The sequence below is a fragment of the Dermacentor albipictus genome, chromosome 1 (genome assembly GCF_038994185.2).
Source record: "Dermacentor albipictus isolate Rhodes 1998 colony chromosome 1, USDA_Dalb.pri_finalv2, whole genome shotgun sequence".
In the NCBI taxonomy this organism is placed as follows: Eukaryota; Metazoa; Arthropoda; class Arachnida; order Ixodida; family Ixodidae; genus Dermacentor; species Dermacentor albipictus.
Window position 1 is genome coordinate 445,590,722 of NC_091821.1, and position 16,003 is coordinate 445,606,724.

The window sequence follows — 16,003 nt, forward strand, 5'->3', positions numbered from 1 at the left end:
TCGCACCTATTTTAGTAAATAATAAAGCCCTTCCGGGCTAAGACCACGCGCGGTTGAACAGTAGAAGCAAAAGGAAATGCGGCGTCGATCAGCGCAACCGGCCTAACGCGTACAAGCTAGCGTTCAAAACGCGCGCGCCCGAAACTTAAACCGGCAGTGTGCTTCAGGTTTTAATACCAGCCACATGGTGTGCGGCAGTCAAATCGGCTGCTGGGCCCTATGGGAGTGTCGACTCTTGTTGAATGTCTTTGTCTACGATGAAATCGTAAACAAGGGAATGCGTCGCTCGCGCGGAACATGTTCTCTAGCGGCTGCGGCGTGAGTGAAGTAGCGCATGGCCGCATGCGCAGTGGGTCAGAAACCCACGCCAGTGCTTCCTTTTTATATGTGGTATCGCTGGATGAGATCGCCGCATGTCTTAGTAATGACGTCATCATCGACTGGGTGAAGATGCACTAAGGCCCCTAAATTTTCCAAAGGTAGCGCCATTTTTGGAACTTTCCGCCACTCCGCTCTCTCCGGCGTTTCCTCCTCCACGCCTCCAATCGCCCCAGCCTCCTCCGCTCCTCCATTGGCCAATCTGTGTCACGTAGAAGCACGCGATGCGCTTTTGAATATTTTTTTTTATCTCGAGCGCCACCCAAAAGCCATTGCCGGCTCAGTGCTACAAAAGTACGCGCAGATGGATTGATCGCGGGAGATTGTGGGATCAAATCGTGGCCGCGTCGGGCGCATTTCGATGGGGGCGATATGCAAAGAGGCCGCTTTCACGTGCATTAGGAGTACTTTAAAAAAACCCAGCTGGTCAAAATTAATTTCGAGTACCTCATTTCGGCGTGCCTTATAATCAGATCGTGGGTTTGGCACGTAAAACCCAATATTCAATTTTTTTTTCTCGGTCTTGTGTGCCTTGAGAGTTCCAGTTAAAGCAACAGTGCTTCCATGCGAAAACTTACAACGTAAAAAGATACAGACGCACGCAGTATAGCGATATAAAGTTAGCGCAGCAAAAGTGTTACAGGCGCTAATGAGTGGGGGGGAGGTATAATTATTACCGGAACCTCTGTCCAGTTGTCCCATAAAGTTTGTTCTTGTAATCAAATTTCAAGCAATTGCGCTCTAATAAATGAATAATTAACTACTTAATGTGCTGGTACGTTGTTCAAGTTATCAATACTGTCTACGTGTGAAAACGTTGCTCATGGCTGCCGCAACCCATGCATGAGCTACACACATCTGTAAAAGGCGCGGAGTAGAAGCGACCATGTTGCTAGGCATTGCTGGCCCCAGACAGTTGGAGTCTCTCACGCGCCGGCCGAAGAAAAGTATACGGCCGGTGCGCACATGAACCTACGAAACCACGTATACGCATACTTCCACGCAGTAAAAAGCTGAAACTGAGGTAATTAAGCACGTGTTCGAGCACACCATTTGTATGCGTCGTCTTTAAACAACACCAACGCGCGGGTACTTTACGCCTTAAATAATGGTTCTTTTCTCTATTATTTTGCACACGTCCAACAGAATATTATTAAGGCCAGTTACCCACTGACGAAGAACAATCTCCCCTGAATAACTGCTCCGCAGGGCTCCAACTAATTTTTCCGCAGATTTCCTCCAGTAGCGCGTTAGCCGTCATCTGCTACGGCAGGGCCAGCCTAGGTGGCGTCACTGTCGAGGCGGTGCCGAACACAGGAATGGAGTGGAGGAGGAGGAAAGTGGTTGGCACTACTTTTGGAGATTGAGGGATTTCACGGCGCACATTAATATGGCGCCATCTCATGGCAGGTCGCCGCCTTGGAGCACGTCTCGTGTAGCACTCCGCTTTCCTCCTCACTCTTTCGTCGGATTCCCTTCTCCGCTTTCCTCCTCATGCTTCCGCTGTGCCCTCCTAGGCCGCTTTCCTAATCGCGCTCTCTTCGCTATCGCCGTCGTTGATCTTCCGTTGCGCTTCGCATTCTGCTTTTTCATCCTTCGGTGGGCTCGTTCTTTTTGCCGGTTACGCCGACGCTTAACGAAGCAACAGGCGCCTAAGAGGAGCGCTCCGAAGAGTTGGAAGGTGAGTCGAGATCCAATTGAAGTCGGTGAAAGAAAGCTTGCCCGAGACAGTTGGGGGCGAGATAGGGGCAGAGTCACTGCGAACCGCACTTTATCGTCTCACCGTTTGTGTAAGGCGGGTAGGAGGAGCGTCGCAACGTAAAATCTTTACTGCGAAACAATTATAGGGTCACTTCTGCTGTCACCGTGAGTCCAAATGCGGCAACATAGTCGCCGTGTGCTGTAGGTGCGAGTGAAAGCTTGCGAGTCTCAGCCGAAGATCGCGGCTCAATCTCGCACGCTCGAGGGAGGTGAGGGAGAAGACGGAGGGGGGGGGGGGGTGAATTTTTCGTTCTGCTGGTTACGGGCTGGACGCGCTGGCGGCGTATCTCGAGAGTGACCTACGCTTTGGGCAAAGTGCGTGTCCGCGTGGGTCTCATATTACAAGCGATCTGCTATGGAACAAAGTGCATGGACCCAGTGCCAGTAGCTTCGTATGCGCTGTGCTTTAGATGTTTAGTTCGCATTGAAGAGAGATACGAGGGAAAGGTCAATTCGCTCGCTGCTGCTATGGTGTTTCCTATCAACCATTTTAAGAGCGAGTTTCCGCGGTCATTGAGCACATGTGTTCATGTTTAGCTGTTCGCACGTGCTTGTTGATTTATTTAGTAATCGAATGTTTACAACTCTACACGGTGGATAAACTACTATCGTTAATTCCTATAGCTGTCTAGTAATCCGCTATCACAATCGATGCTTTGCCTTTTGGGAGAAACTGCGAGTTTCGTTTTACTACACTATATTCTGAATCAGCTTACATTTCTAAGCTGCAGTATTTTTGGAACTGGCCAACATTTTGACGTATGATGACGCAATAATTACTTGATGTACGGGGTTTGCCAAGCCAAAAATACAATGGGATTATGAGGCACGTAGTTGCGGGCGAAAAGCGTTCGTTGCATAACTGGTACTGTATAGCGCTTCTGTGCTAGAGGCCGCTTTTCCGTATGCAGCTAATGAAAAATTTGATTGTTTTATTTATTAAGCAGTCAGTTTCGTCATAATGGTTAGTCACTGAATGCGATAGCAACATGGTAGAATATCACATGAAGCAAGGCTCGTAGCTTTAGTGGCAGTATCAATTGCAGTAAATGTAAAGTAAGTAAACATGTGTGGTGTGCGCAAGGACCCATGACCAGAGAGAACTCGATGACCGCGAGCAGCCTCGTTTAGAACTTCAGGGCCTTGTCGGCATTTTTGGTGTGCGTCGGCATCGCCTTCTCGTACAGTGTCACGGTTACGGAGCACCCAATGCGCGTTGGCATCGCGGTTTTAAACTTCAGGGTTTTGTCGACGTTGTCACTTACCCGCGTATTCAGAAATGAGAAATGCATTTAAACTTGAAGCGCACGCTTGAGGGGATTTAAAGGACGCCTGTCCTGAACGTACCGAAGGAAACGCAGCGAGCGTCTTGCGACGTTCACAAAAGGCGTAATTTATATCAAGTCAAGCATGGGCTTCAAATTAAGATGCATTGCTCAATATGGGGGCTAATTTCGGCTTCCTGAAAGCTACTGTCTATGGCTCCCGCAGAGTTGGGCTTCTGTTTTCAACGTGCCGCTCGTTTGCCATTCGCCAAGCGCCATCACGTGGAATTTCGAATTGCTGGAGAGAAGCCACCCTAACAGCGGCAGCATGGCAGCGCCCATACAGCGCCCACCACCCACTTCGACCAGAATTCGCGTTTGTTACTGCCACTCGGCCCTATCAGCCAAAAACAAGCGGCAAAATCCGTCATTGCTAAGTCTCATGTACAGCTGAGGTCAAATCATTTAGGCATGTTTTGTTGTAATAATTGATGTTGGCTGTTTTCAGGATGCTAGGACTACAGACACCGCACGAAGCCGTAAAACTAGTTTCCTTTCTAGTTGGCATATGGCGCTACAGCATTAGCATTGGTGATGCGTTAATGATGCGGAAAGCTACAAACGCCTAACTACATGTTCATTGCATCATTAATTTACTACCCCGCTCTAGCATGGTACATAATGACACTGATGACGGTAGCGACCAAACGCCAAGTAGACGCCAAATAGACGCCGAGCAGACACTGCGGCGCAGGTCAACATATGTAAGGTGATCCGCCCGTACTACTTGCTCAAGAGGCAGCAAGGTAACTGCAGGGAAAGCGTATAGGTAAAGCTAAACCCTGCTGTCCCACGCACCGCAAACACAGTTTACGGTAACATGGTAAAAAAAAAATGTTTTTGCGTCAATCCACCAACCATGGCGCGTGTAACATGATGGCAAGCAGGCGTGGATCCGCACATCACGAGGGGCATTCGGCTTTCCTGTTGGCTAAGAATTCGTGCAGCCTCCACAGTGCTGCAAGCAGGTCGTGATATAGATCCCATCTTTAATACCTTTGTGGTCTTGAGGGCATTATAAATGATATAGCCCCTGCGCGAACGAGAGGTTGCTTCATTGCACAAAAGTGGATTGCAAGATGGCTGGCCTATGTGTAACTCGGTCTCCCTGTGGGAGCTATATACGATAACTCTAGGCTTCCTGATCCTGTAGCGCCGCGCCTAAGCGCCTCCAGCGTTCTGAAACCACGTTAGGGTACGTTTGTGTCATCCGGAGCACACAGTGTTTCGCTGCAGAAACCCCGCACTGACAGGTACTAGCGTAGCTAACACGTGTGGGAAAACGATGACGCAAGCTGGCTGGGCCTACATAGACTGTGTTACAATTCGTTGCAGCAGCCAAAGCTGTCTAACCCGGGGTCTTAGAGTAAAAAGCAAAATTTGGAAGACGCTTAAGCATGGCCTTTAAGAGGAAGCTTTAACTTGCGCCTAACTTCGACGCGGCCTATTCAAATACATGTAAAACGCAAAAAACGTTTTTACTGAGATAACCCCTGGACATATTTTAAAGAACTTTGTTGCAGTTGAGAGAGAAAGTTAAAGTCTAGTGACTGCTGGGAGCGGAATTTAGATTTAGAGCCTGAATTTTGTTAAAATGTTTTTCGAATTTCGAAAGATTAAAAAACATACAGAGGCACGAAGTTTACAAGTTAACACGTCTGCATCAAAAACATATATCGTGGTTCTCTAAAAGGCATCCATTAGATCATTGAAAGCGGACAACGTGGATATGCCATTTTACATCTTACGTGAACTCCGTGCGTTGTGTACAAGGGTTCTGCAAAAGCTGTATTTTCATATTACAAAATTTTTTTAGATTCATCTGTAACATATCAAGTTTTTCCGCTGTAGAGGTACTATTAGATGCAATGCACACAATTATGGCATCATTCTTCGGCTGAATTACAGAGTTTTACACTTGATAGTTTCGTTTTCTCAAACTCTTTGATTTTTGCCGATTCTCAATAAAAAAATTCACCTCTATCGAAAATTCGAATCCAGCAGTCACTAGATTTTAGGTTTTTCTTTTAAAAGCAACAAATCTCGCCAAATGTGGTGTAGTGGTTGCCGTGAAAACGAATTCTCCTTTTACATGAATTTAGATAGGAGTACTCACTCGAGCTAAAGCTTCCTCTTATGAGTGGGACGCGATAGAATTCAAAGATTCCTGAGTGCATCATGACAGCCGGGAATGCATTGCGTGACAGGCCGTAATGCAATTCTGATATGTACAGTTCGTCAGGGTAGCGTGGCGTTCAACCATCTTTCTTTAAGTGGCTTTGATTTCCTTTTTGCAGACCATAAGACGATCTTGTGTTCACGCGAACTTGCTATCTCCTATGAGTAAGGAAGCTCCGCTGATCACGATAAGGGTGATGTCATGCCTAGCAGATGCAACTCGCGCTGCCAGTGAAGCTTGTGCGCATGTGCTACTATTTCTGAGCTCGTCGCTTCGAGCCGTTATCACGCAATGACCAGCCGGCCAGTCGGCGCTGGCGCGCTACTGCGAATGCAAACTGTAGTGTCCCACGAACGTGTGCCAGTTGGCCTTCCTGCAGTGCGTGTACAGATCTCGCGGATAAAACAGTGAGACATGGCAAGCCTCGCTTTAATATATAAATATTGTTATTCATGTTACGCATGAAATATATATATATATATATATATATATATACGAGAGCACGACGGACGTTTGATTTGCACAGCATACAGCATACTTTACTCACGTTACGGCTGGTGGACCAGCTTTGGTCAAAGTGCGACTTTGACTATGCAAATCCAACCTACGTCGAACTTTCGTTTTCTTATACTACCAGGGCCAGCGTGCTTTCTTTAGCCACAACTATATATATATATATATATATATATATATATATATATATATATATATATATATATATATATATATATATATATATATATATATATATATATATATATATATATATATATATATATTAAAGCGAAGCTATGTCACACTGATTCATCCTTGTGGACCGAAAACGCACTGCAGAAAAGCCAAAAGCCAACTGGCAAATCTGCGTAGAACTTCTTTTGAACGTGATAATATAAATAGTATATATATATATATATATATATATATATATATATATATATATATATATATATATATATATATATATATATATATATATATTATCCTGATCAAAATAAGTCGAAACATGCTTCCAGTACTGAAATTCACAAATGTCCGCCTTTTCAAGTTGCTTACGTCAATTGGGAGATGACGTTCATTCCATTCTGCGGAGCTTACGCCCATGGCGCTAATGATGAGTCTGTGCACGTGGCACCGGCATACCTGAAGTAGCCGGTAATCAATTAAGGCGGAAGAACCTACTTTTCAAGTTTAGTTATGGCATTAACGATTACATACCACTCATATCGCACGATGTGTGCACAAGAAGTGGGAAGCTGCACCAGGGCACGCTGCCAACATCGGTACGCCTCTGTTCGCGAAAGGCTACGATCGCAGACAACGATCTCTGACGCGCAACTTCATAGGTGTGCAGACCTTTAAGTACAGTTATGATTATACGTTTCGTAATTCAGACACGCTCCATGCGTCATATGCGAAAACGATAACAATTTGAACTACCGTGTTTCTTACTTCACAAATAAGTAGGCGATTGCATTTACAATAACAAATTGAACATCTAATTCAATACCGTGACCAGCTACTGCTCCAGAAGTGTGTGGTAGTGCTTTTATTCATTAGCAATCACTTATACATGTTTTAGTGTTGCACGTTCTCTAATTTTCTTGTAAATACACCAGGAACCGCGAATGAAACCTCGCTCGATGTGTGCATGGCCATGAAGATCGGTCTTGTAACATTCATATATCTTGCGCACAAGATTCTAGTTACTGAATGCCCGAAATACTCGCGTCTGGTGCAATTGTACGTACTGTGAGGAGGTGCTCCCTGAAGAACCAATGATAAGATGAAAAAAAATTATCCGTAGGTGATTTCCTGGTGTAAGCGCCCGAAGTGGACATCGTGATTGAGCGAGCTTCACTTTGATACCCCAGGAGCACTACCGAAGTTTATGGTTCCTCGATGCACGCCGCAACTTGTTTTATTGCGTCCTTCAAGGCTAGCAATCGGATCAGTTGCGAAATGCAACCTTGCATTGACGAAATTAAAATATTCGAGTGACTCGAGCAGTAAGAAATTTGTAGTACTGGAAGTGGAGATAGGGCCTCGAAGAACAACACTCCAAAGAAACCTATTCAGCACCGTCCGCACACGGAGCTAATGTTTGATCTGACAGCCCAAAACTAGCGCGTATACACTTGCACGGCCTTCTATATATGCCCTACAAAGAGCACGAGCGTTGTGCTTGCAGATCCGCTGTTCTTCTGCGGCCACAGGGCCAGAACTTAAGAAGGTAATACGACATTGCAGTGATTGTTATTGCTTTATAAATGAGCTTACAAAAAAAAAATCTTTCAGATTGCCAGGAATACTATGGTGCACAACGTCGGTTTGGATGTATCAGCCAATGGCGCCGCCAATGAGACCGATCGCTTGCTGGGTGACGAATGCGATGACAACCTTTTTGGCGATGCTTGTGGCCACTTCGGTGACCTTGGCCCAGATATACGGGTCCACCTCTTCGAGGTCGGCGTCCTTCGCGCGAATCTGGGCGATCTGTCGCAGCACCTCCTGGAGGGCGGCGCGCTCCTCCTCCGTGCCAGGTGAGTCTTCATTCTGCAGCCACTCGCCCATGGTCTCCAGGGCACGGCCGACCGCGACCTTTACGTCTCTAATTTCATCCCCTAGAATAGAAAATATGTATTTTTTTTAATATGTAGCGCATTAATTTCAGAAGTCTCAGATATCCGCACCAGTAATTGCAAAAACACCGAAAGGTCAAAAGGTCAGTAAAAGTGAGTTCGACGAGGGAGAAAAATTGAAAAGGGGAATAGCAGGTTGGGGGGTTAACCAGGTTGTAGTTCCCAGTATGATAGTGTTCCCTGAGGTGGAGGAAAGAGGGGGAGAGAAGAGGATGGAGAGACAGGCACATCTTTGTTAGTTTTTATATAGAAAATATATATAATATATAGAAACATAGAGAGAGAAATTACGAAAAATAGGTTTCCGTTGTAGAAGTTAACACAGCGCGGTGGATTGCAAAAAACGAGCTTACGCAATACCAATTGTCAGTGTACGCTGTACTACCGGCACTGGCACAGAACATAACATATAAACTGCTCATCACCGCAGTACATATACCCAGTGGCGCATACACAGTGATACAAGTTGGAGTTAAATAGATTTAGTGATCAGCGGCATATACTCGATATCACATATACATAATCCAAGTTGGTCCATAGTTGGTTTCGAACATGGTTCCCTCAGTGCAACAGTCCGGTGCTCCATCCAATAGACAATGTAATACCCAAAAACGCCTGTTGTCGCGAAAGCGGTTACAGACACAGACGGATGGATGGACTCCGGAAATTGCTTCAAGTGCCTCAAGAAAGCTAAAAGAGTTAAGTTTTATAGCAAATAAATTTGTTGATCGCAGAGCTGCTCGCCGTTGAGAGTGTCATGACGAGGCGATACTTGTCCACAAGTGAATATATGGCGCAGGCATTTAAATTATTCCACTTTTTCCTTCTTTTTGCATGTCCAAGTATGCATAATAGTTGAATTAGGAAGCAACACCACCAACTAATACGATCACGAGAGGGGGAACGACATGGGCGCTTGTCCTGTGTCGTTCTCCCTCTCGTGATCCGAATTCAAGTGTGCACCATCTAGCCCAAATTAATGGTTCGAACCATGCATAATAGTGCTTTCATGGGGGAAAATGTGCTTTTACAGTGAAGTTCTTAGGCACCCGTTCCTTCAGTCGGCGTTGGCCTCCTACCTCGTAACAGAATGGACGAGCACAGCGAAAGATGAGAGCGGCAGCGGGGCATGCAAAGAGCGGTGAGAGCAAAGAGAGCGCGAGGAAGATAGCGGAGGAGGCAGGCATGGCAGAAACGTGAGAAAAAAAAGCGTAGTGCCACGCGCAAACGCCTTTGCGCCGACGATGGCTACGAGAAGCCATCATGGTAGTGCGCATCGTCTGTATGGAAACAAAGCGCTGCATGAGTAGAGGTTGTCTGCGGCTATTGCTGTGACTCGCGCCCACACATGTCCTACGCGCTTCGGCCCGCGATCTCCCGATTAGCGAAGCAGTCGCGCCACACTTCCCTCAGTTTGCAACGTTCAGCACTACACTGGTTGGCCAGCCGATACATCGCGAAATAAAGACACATATGCATGTTCCCTTAACTTTCGCTTTGGGACGTATGGTAACCTTCAGTGAATTGTTTCGGGATATTTCTTTTAATTTCTGATTAATATTGATTGCACTCTGCTATTATGTAAATAAGTGAAGTATATTATGAAGAAGCATGCAGCTTCTAACCTCAAGAGTCGACCCACCTCTAACCCTGCTTTATTCATACAATTACAATAATGTATCAGTCGTGAGTGTTGTAAGATGCTTCGTATTATTATCTGTTTATAGTGCCTAATCGAGTGATGACGCTATGCTGAGTTTTCAAGCTTGAGTTTAATAATAGGAGCGCAGGGATAAATTTCCGCGTATTATTGTGGTACGGACTCTTCCAAGGGAACACATTTATGTGACATAAACAGTAGTCCGCCTATATCGGTAAATAAATTTATGTTTACAATTTTCACAGTTTTACTGAAATTAATCGACTTCCAAATACCTTCTTGTTAGCTTTGTGAAATGACCATAGTATAACCTGCCTTGAGACTCTTGACATTTAATGGTTGTGTTCTCATAGCATTTCTTAAGATGTTACATTAAACCAACATTGCACTGGGGTAATTGAAGTCCTCTTTATATAGTTCTTCATTATTCAGATGCTTTATTTTTTTTAGCTATGCCAAGAGAGGTACAGACCCTAAATAATGTAGCAATGCCTGACAGAGGTCTGTTTAGCTGGTTTGCAAAAATGAACATTCCAAATAGACAGTGACAAGCTCGCTGCTTTTGCCCAGTTAACATTTAAAGAGATAATGAAAATAAAGAAAAAATGTGAGAGGTAATAAAATATAAACGTGGTGAATTCACAAGTAGTTTTACCGAAAGGCAAAAAGGAAAAAAAGAACGTCACCTAACAATAGTACTAACACAAATATCTTAGCTACGGGCAGTGCAAATAATCAATCTAACAAATATGAAACACAAGACATAGATGGCAAATGCACTCTTTATAAAGGAAATATTTTGACATGCACCATAAGGACAGAAAATTAGCGTTGCTGGGCAAAGTAATCATGAACATACTGGGTCATGATATAATTCTTAGTTGTTTTTAAAGAGATGGAGACTAAGGTCAAAGAGTTTGACTTAATTTTGCGTTTATTGAGGAGCAAGGTTATTTGTTCTGTCGTGTATTTTTTCCGTAATTAGTTCATATGACTGACATGCGTCGTTTTCGGTCCCTAAAGTTGGTCGCTAAAGTCCATCAATGTTGCGATTTGTGCATAGTTTTTGTTTGTACACTAACTGGAGTAGTTTGCTATAACAGATTTCATTTTTCCTGAACATGTGCTATATTAAGAATACAGGCGACGTTTTCAGATTTCACGGAGATCATTATGTAGGATATCCTTATGTATATGTAGCTTGCATAGCAGCGCAGTACTCTTTTTATTCAAAACTAATAATTTATTGCAATGTTTTTGTGTCATCGTTCCCCATAATAAATTACGATAACGTAATTTTCAGTGAAAGAGTGCACGCTAAACAGATTTCATTACCATTGTGGGATCACGGCGGCTATATTGTGCAAACTCATCATACGCTTTGTAAGTTCTGCGGCGAAGCTACTGATGTGAGCTTTACAAGATAGGTACTCTACAAATAATGACCAAGAAACTTGTGTTTGCTCTGTCTGATATTAGGCTCGCATTAAACGCAATTTTCGACTCGTTAGTAATCATTTGATGTACTGGGCAATATTTTATGTATGTTTTTTTTCTTGTGTTAAGTTGCACTTCATTTGCTTTAGCCTGCATGAAAGAGACGACACATTATTAACACCTTAGATTCCAGTGCTTGTAACTGTCTTTATTTAAAGAATGCATTGGAATTTCCTGCGCACATGATAATTTCAGGACTATTGGGTTCCTTTGTAACGTAATTCACCGAAATCAAAAACAAAAGGGTCCCTAGTATTGATCTTTGCAGCACAGCTTGCGTTAACATGAGCTCGGACGGTGTTACATTATTTAACCTAAATAACTAATAAATATCATTAATAATTGTAGTCAGTATTCACACTGAGCCTCCTCTACCACACCGTAACATTTGATTAAGCAGTATTTCATAATGTACGCAGTTGAAGGCCTTTTAAGCAACGCTTCACCTAAGTAAGAATTAGGAGCAGAAGATCAAGGGCGGTCAATAGAAATCAGCTTCATCAAGCGACATCGGTGTACACCTAACAGAGGCCCCGATTTATGGGATGTATTTACGCTATCATAATTGTATAGATGTGGTAGGCTAATATCGATTTCTACTTAAAAGCTTACCTGTGGTAGATGCCATAAAGAAAGCTATGCAAAGCAGCAGGTAGTGCATATTTGCCTCGGATGGCCTGTGTGCGCTGTGTGGAACACAATGCGTATAATTAAAGACACGTGCACAGCCAAAGTACGCTTATAACCGACCTCAGAAATATGTGCGTCGAAACTACATTAGTAACCGAGCTTCCAAAACTCACCGATATTGCATATCCACTGCCCTAACCCATGACTCTGTATCGTCATTTATAGCAATGCTTGAAAGCAATGACCTCCAACGCGCCCTTTGCTGAAGTGTTATCGACAGCGCGCGAAAGACTTGTCAGATGGGCATTATCAATTGTTCTCATGAGAAATAAGTAGGGTTCACAGCTGTTCCTTCAGAACAAGCGCCCTGTACTATGTCCCTGGCGTAAAAGTGGTGGAAAACACAGTAAATATTTGCTTTCAGCTCACCTTATGTGTTCCTATTTGGTTTGCCTGTGTTGCTTTACTAAAAAAAAAAAGAGACATTCTATGTGTAGTTGCTCTTAAAATTTCTATATATTCTAACTAACAAGTTCGTGATTCATAATATTAAGTGTACGGGGCAAAGTTGAAACGTGGGCGAGACAAGCGTAATGTAGTTCCATTTGCATGAAATGGGAAAAAAACCTTGACAAAGAGCTCTCCAAATGACTCCCAAGTTAGGCGCACGAATAACAGCTATAGTTAATTGCTTGAATCGTAAGCTGCAAAGAAGTGTGTCTGCCATGCAACCATACCCTTTAAGATCCCGCATCATGTAAGTAACTGGCCCATCGTAAGCGTTCGTGCACATGTTGATATTTACCCTTTCCTTCCAGGAAAATTGCAATGCGCAAACCCACAACTTTATTTTTTCGTGATAGAGAGCTCACAATAGTAAAGCAGGTAGAGTGACAAGGTTACGCGAAAGCATATGGATGCTATACGCACAGGAAACTATTGGCCCTCGGTGCGCCTAGGCGCTTAGACCGTCCGCATCACAGATTGCTTCCAACATGGGGCTCACGCGCGGGCGAGCCACACGCAGCCGCCGCCGGAGTATAAGCCGCCGCGCTTCGCCGCCATGTGCGTCCTTTGCGCGTGTGAGATTGTGCCGCCATCGTCGGTTCACCGTCGCACGCTTTCACTGACACAAACAGCGTATTGCACGCGGAGACGATGTTATCACGAGACGCACCTGGTACGTGCATACTAGACACAGAACTAGTAACAATTGCCATAGAAGATCGGACCAGCACTCTCCGCCAACCTCCTCCTCCGCGATGCTTCGCCTCTTTACTCCTTTCCCGCTTTCCACAACGCCACGTAGACTTTCCTCTACGTATATATACATAGCGTTCGTTTGCCTCGTACTGAGCGCGTTCCTTCACACTTTCCCCGGAACGCGTCTCCCTTTTCCACCGCCAGGTGCTTTCCTCGTCGGGCGTTCGCTTCCTACGCAGCTTCAAACTTCCTTGGACCTCACTGGCGGGCCGCTTACGCTTGCGCGTAAAACGTTGGCAGCAGAGAATAAATAACGACAACCGAACCCAGCTTCATCATCAGGGAAAGTTGCGTTGTGTACAATACATCATTCCATTGAGGAAGCTTGCATACTTTGTTTCCTAACTTTACTGCTACAAGTAATGAGTGCAATAAGTACGACGCATTTTGCGCTGCGTCTTCGCGGATCCTGATATTGGCTTGTTGCTGCGTGGTGCGAATTCCATTAAGCAGGACGAGCGATAGCATAGATATTTGTACTTCATTTATCTGAAGCCCGTTCTGTGGTCGCAGAACAAGCTTAAAATTACCCTTGGTATTAGGCTGGGCCAAGGTAGCGGCCTGTGAATGGGCTGGTTGACCTTGGTTACGGGCAGGGTTGGTGTTGGGCTCATTTCACAATTGGGTTTGCGCTGTCGGTGTCAGTGAGCCCTGCTTATGAAGTCAACCCACTACGTGTTGTCTTCCTGTGTCCATGCTGCGTAATCCTCGTCGCTTGCTTCATGGTGTATCGCGTAGTCTTCCTCTACGTTTGGTTTAAGGGTCAGGAGTAGGCGCATGGCACTCTCTGTTGTTAGCGGATGAGCCTTGCATTTGCAATACTACTGCTAGGCTTACCAACCGGAGATATGCTTACTGGGGTCCCACAAAGAAAAAGCCGTAAATTCTCCAAAACTAGCCACACCAGCCTGGGAGAGGTGTACACAGTAGCACAATATTGAATTCAACCGATAGTGGCCTCTATATTTGACCTGGATGCGCTTTTCCGCCGAATTCGATGAAAAACTTGGTGAGCGCATGTAAGATACGCCCGCTCTCTGTGAACCAGCTGAGCTCACTCGGACAAAATATGTTTCGCAGTAAAGGTTATCTTAGTCAAGAAATGCAGTTGGCATGAGAAAGCACTACATTAGAAACATGTTGCAGCAAAAACATTTCAACGCGTTTCATATAAGCGGATTTATCGGCAAGCACACATAGTCCTACCTCCCAGCGGTGCTCCTGCTCCTTCAACGGCCCGTGCTTCACAGGCTACGGCGCAATGGAACGTTGCCTGAAATGCCCCGTAGGCGCACTAAATGTCACCGTGGCACGAACTTTGCATTTTTTGTATTCTTACTCTTTGTATTCAGGAGTGTGTGAACTCGGCTTTGCGATGGTGTCTATAGCGCTTGACGTCTGACGTGGGCGTCGAGCCATACTTCGCTCATCACTGCGTGAAACAACGCTCGAAAGCGATCCTGCCTGGCACTACCAGCAACAGGTTGCGTTACATCTGGGTATTGTGCGTAGTCCGGCTCTAAATGAAGCAACGGCCACAAATGCGGCCATTTTCGCTGTTTGAACGCTGGTAGTTTGATGCGTCCGTTCACGCTTCCCTAATCTGCGTGTCTTGCGGTAACCTGTGCAGTGCTTCTTTTTCCCGTTGCCACCATTTCTTCAGCCAATAACTCCACAACAGTGTCGCAGTTTGCCACTCACTTAGAGTAAACGGCTTGTGAACCGCCTTTTGCAGAGCTACCGCATGGGCGAACACTAGAAATGCCTTGTTTGCGTTGCAGGTGTATTTTAACGCGACAGCGTTAGGTGCCTGTGTCCCAGAAAATGCGATGTTGGTATCGGCAGAATTCTCCGTGAGCTACGAGTGCCGTATATATTGAGGCATATGTATATGTCGCCTTTCGATATATGAGATGCGATATATGCGGGTTATATTGCCACACCATTCTATCATTAAAGTTCCGAATACCTTGTCTTACATTCTTGACAAAGTTCTTCCTCAAAACTTTGAGGCGCATGCCATTTATGTGAAATCTTCTCTGACTGAAATATTAAAATGTGAAACGATAAGATCATTCATTGACTCAATGAAAACATTATTATTCCAGGGAACTGGGGTGCCCGCCTCTGACCCTACCTGCAGGTACGGGGGCAGGATGAAACAGTCCCCGCACGTTGAGGACGGTGAGTGTTCATGGCCTCAACGGCCAGGGATGCCTGTACAGCCGAGGAGGTTGCAGTAGCACTCGCTTCTGCGGGTACGAAAGCGGGAGTCATATTATGCGAAAACAAACTAGCTATAAGAAATTTTAATTCGGAAAAGTTTTAATCTCGGAAGAGGCCCTCCAAGTTCTACTCAAAAACCCTCGTAGGAGGAACATAACTTCTATTTGGGTTCCGGCCCATGAAGAAATCCCAGGTAACGAAGCCGCTCACGAGCTCGACCGAGCACTCTACCACTGGGCAACTCTAGAGCAGCCAGTTCCAGGGATCAAGGATAACATCATCACGTACAGGAAAATTGTTCACCATTAGAAAGCGGAAAGAATTTTTCTGCCTCCGCATTGGTCTCTCTCTCTCTCTCTCTCTCTCTCTCTGTGAAGAACGCTCGTATTTGGCGGCAGCTCCAGGGAAAGAATTAAACATCCCCCATATTGGGTCTACTTAACTC

At 45.0% G+C, this 16,003-nt stretch overlaps 1 protein-coding gene across 4 annotated transcripts in view; it reads right to left on the reverse strand.

The window, feature by feature from the left end:
- Positions 1-7,884: 7,884 nt before the first annotated feature.
- The window catches only part of LOC135903078 (uncharacterized), a 28,297-nt gene continuing 20,178 nt past the window's right edge, over positions 7,885-16,003 (reverse strand). The window contains exons 1-3 of one of the 4 annotated variants that reach the window (XM_065433446.1): positions 12,243-12,281; positions 12,052-12,125; positions 7,885-8,264 (exon numbers count right to left, since the gene is read on the reverse strand). In XM_065433446.1, the coding sequence (XP_065289518.1) occupies positions 7,981-8,264; positions 12,052-12,125; positions 12,243-12,253 (369 nt within the window). In that variant the 5' untranslated portion in view covers positions 12,254-12,281 and the 3' untranslated portion in view covers positions 7,885-7,980. Of the gene's footprint in view, positions 8,265-12,051; positions 12,126-12,242; positions 12,282-15,480; positions 15,585-16,003 lie in introns of those variants that run through there. The other 3 variants (XM_065433447.2, XM_065433448.1, XR_010564707.2) reach the window with 3 other exon arrangements.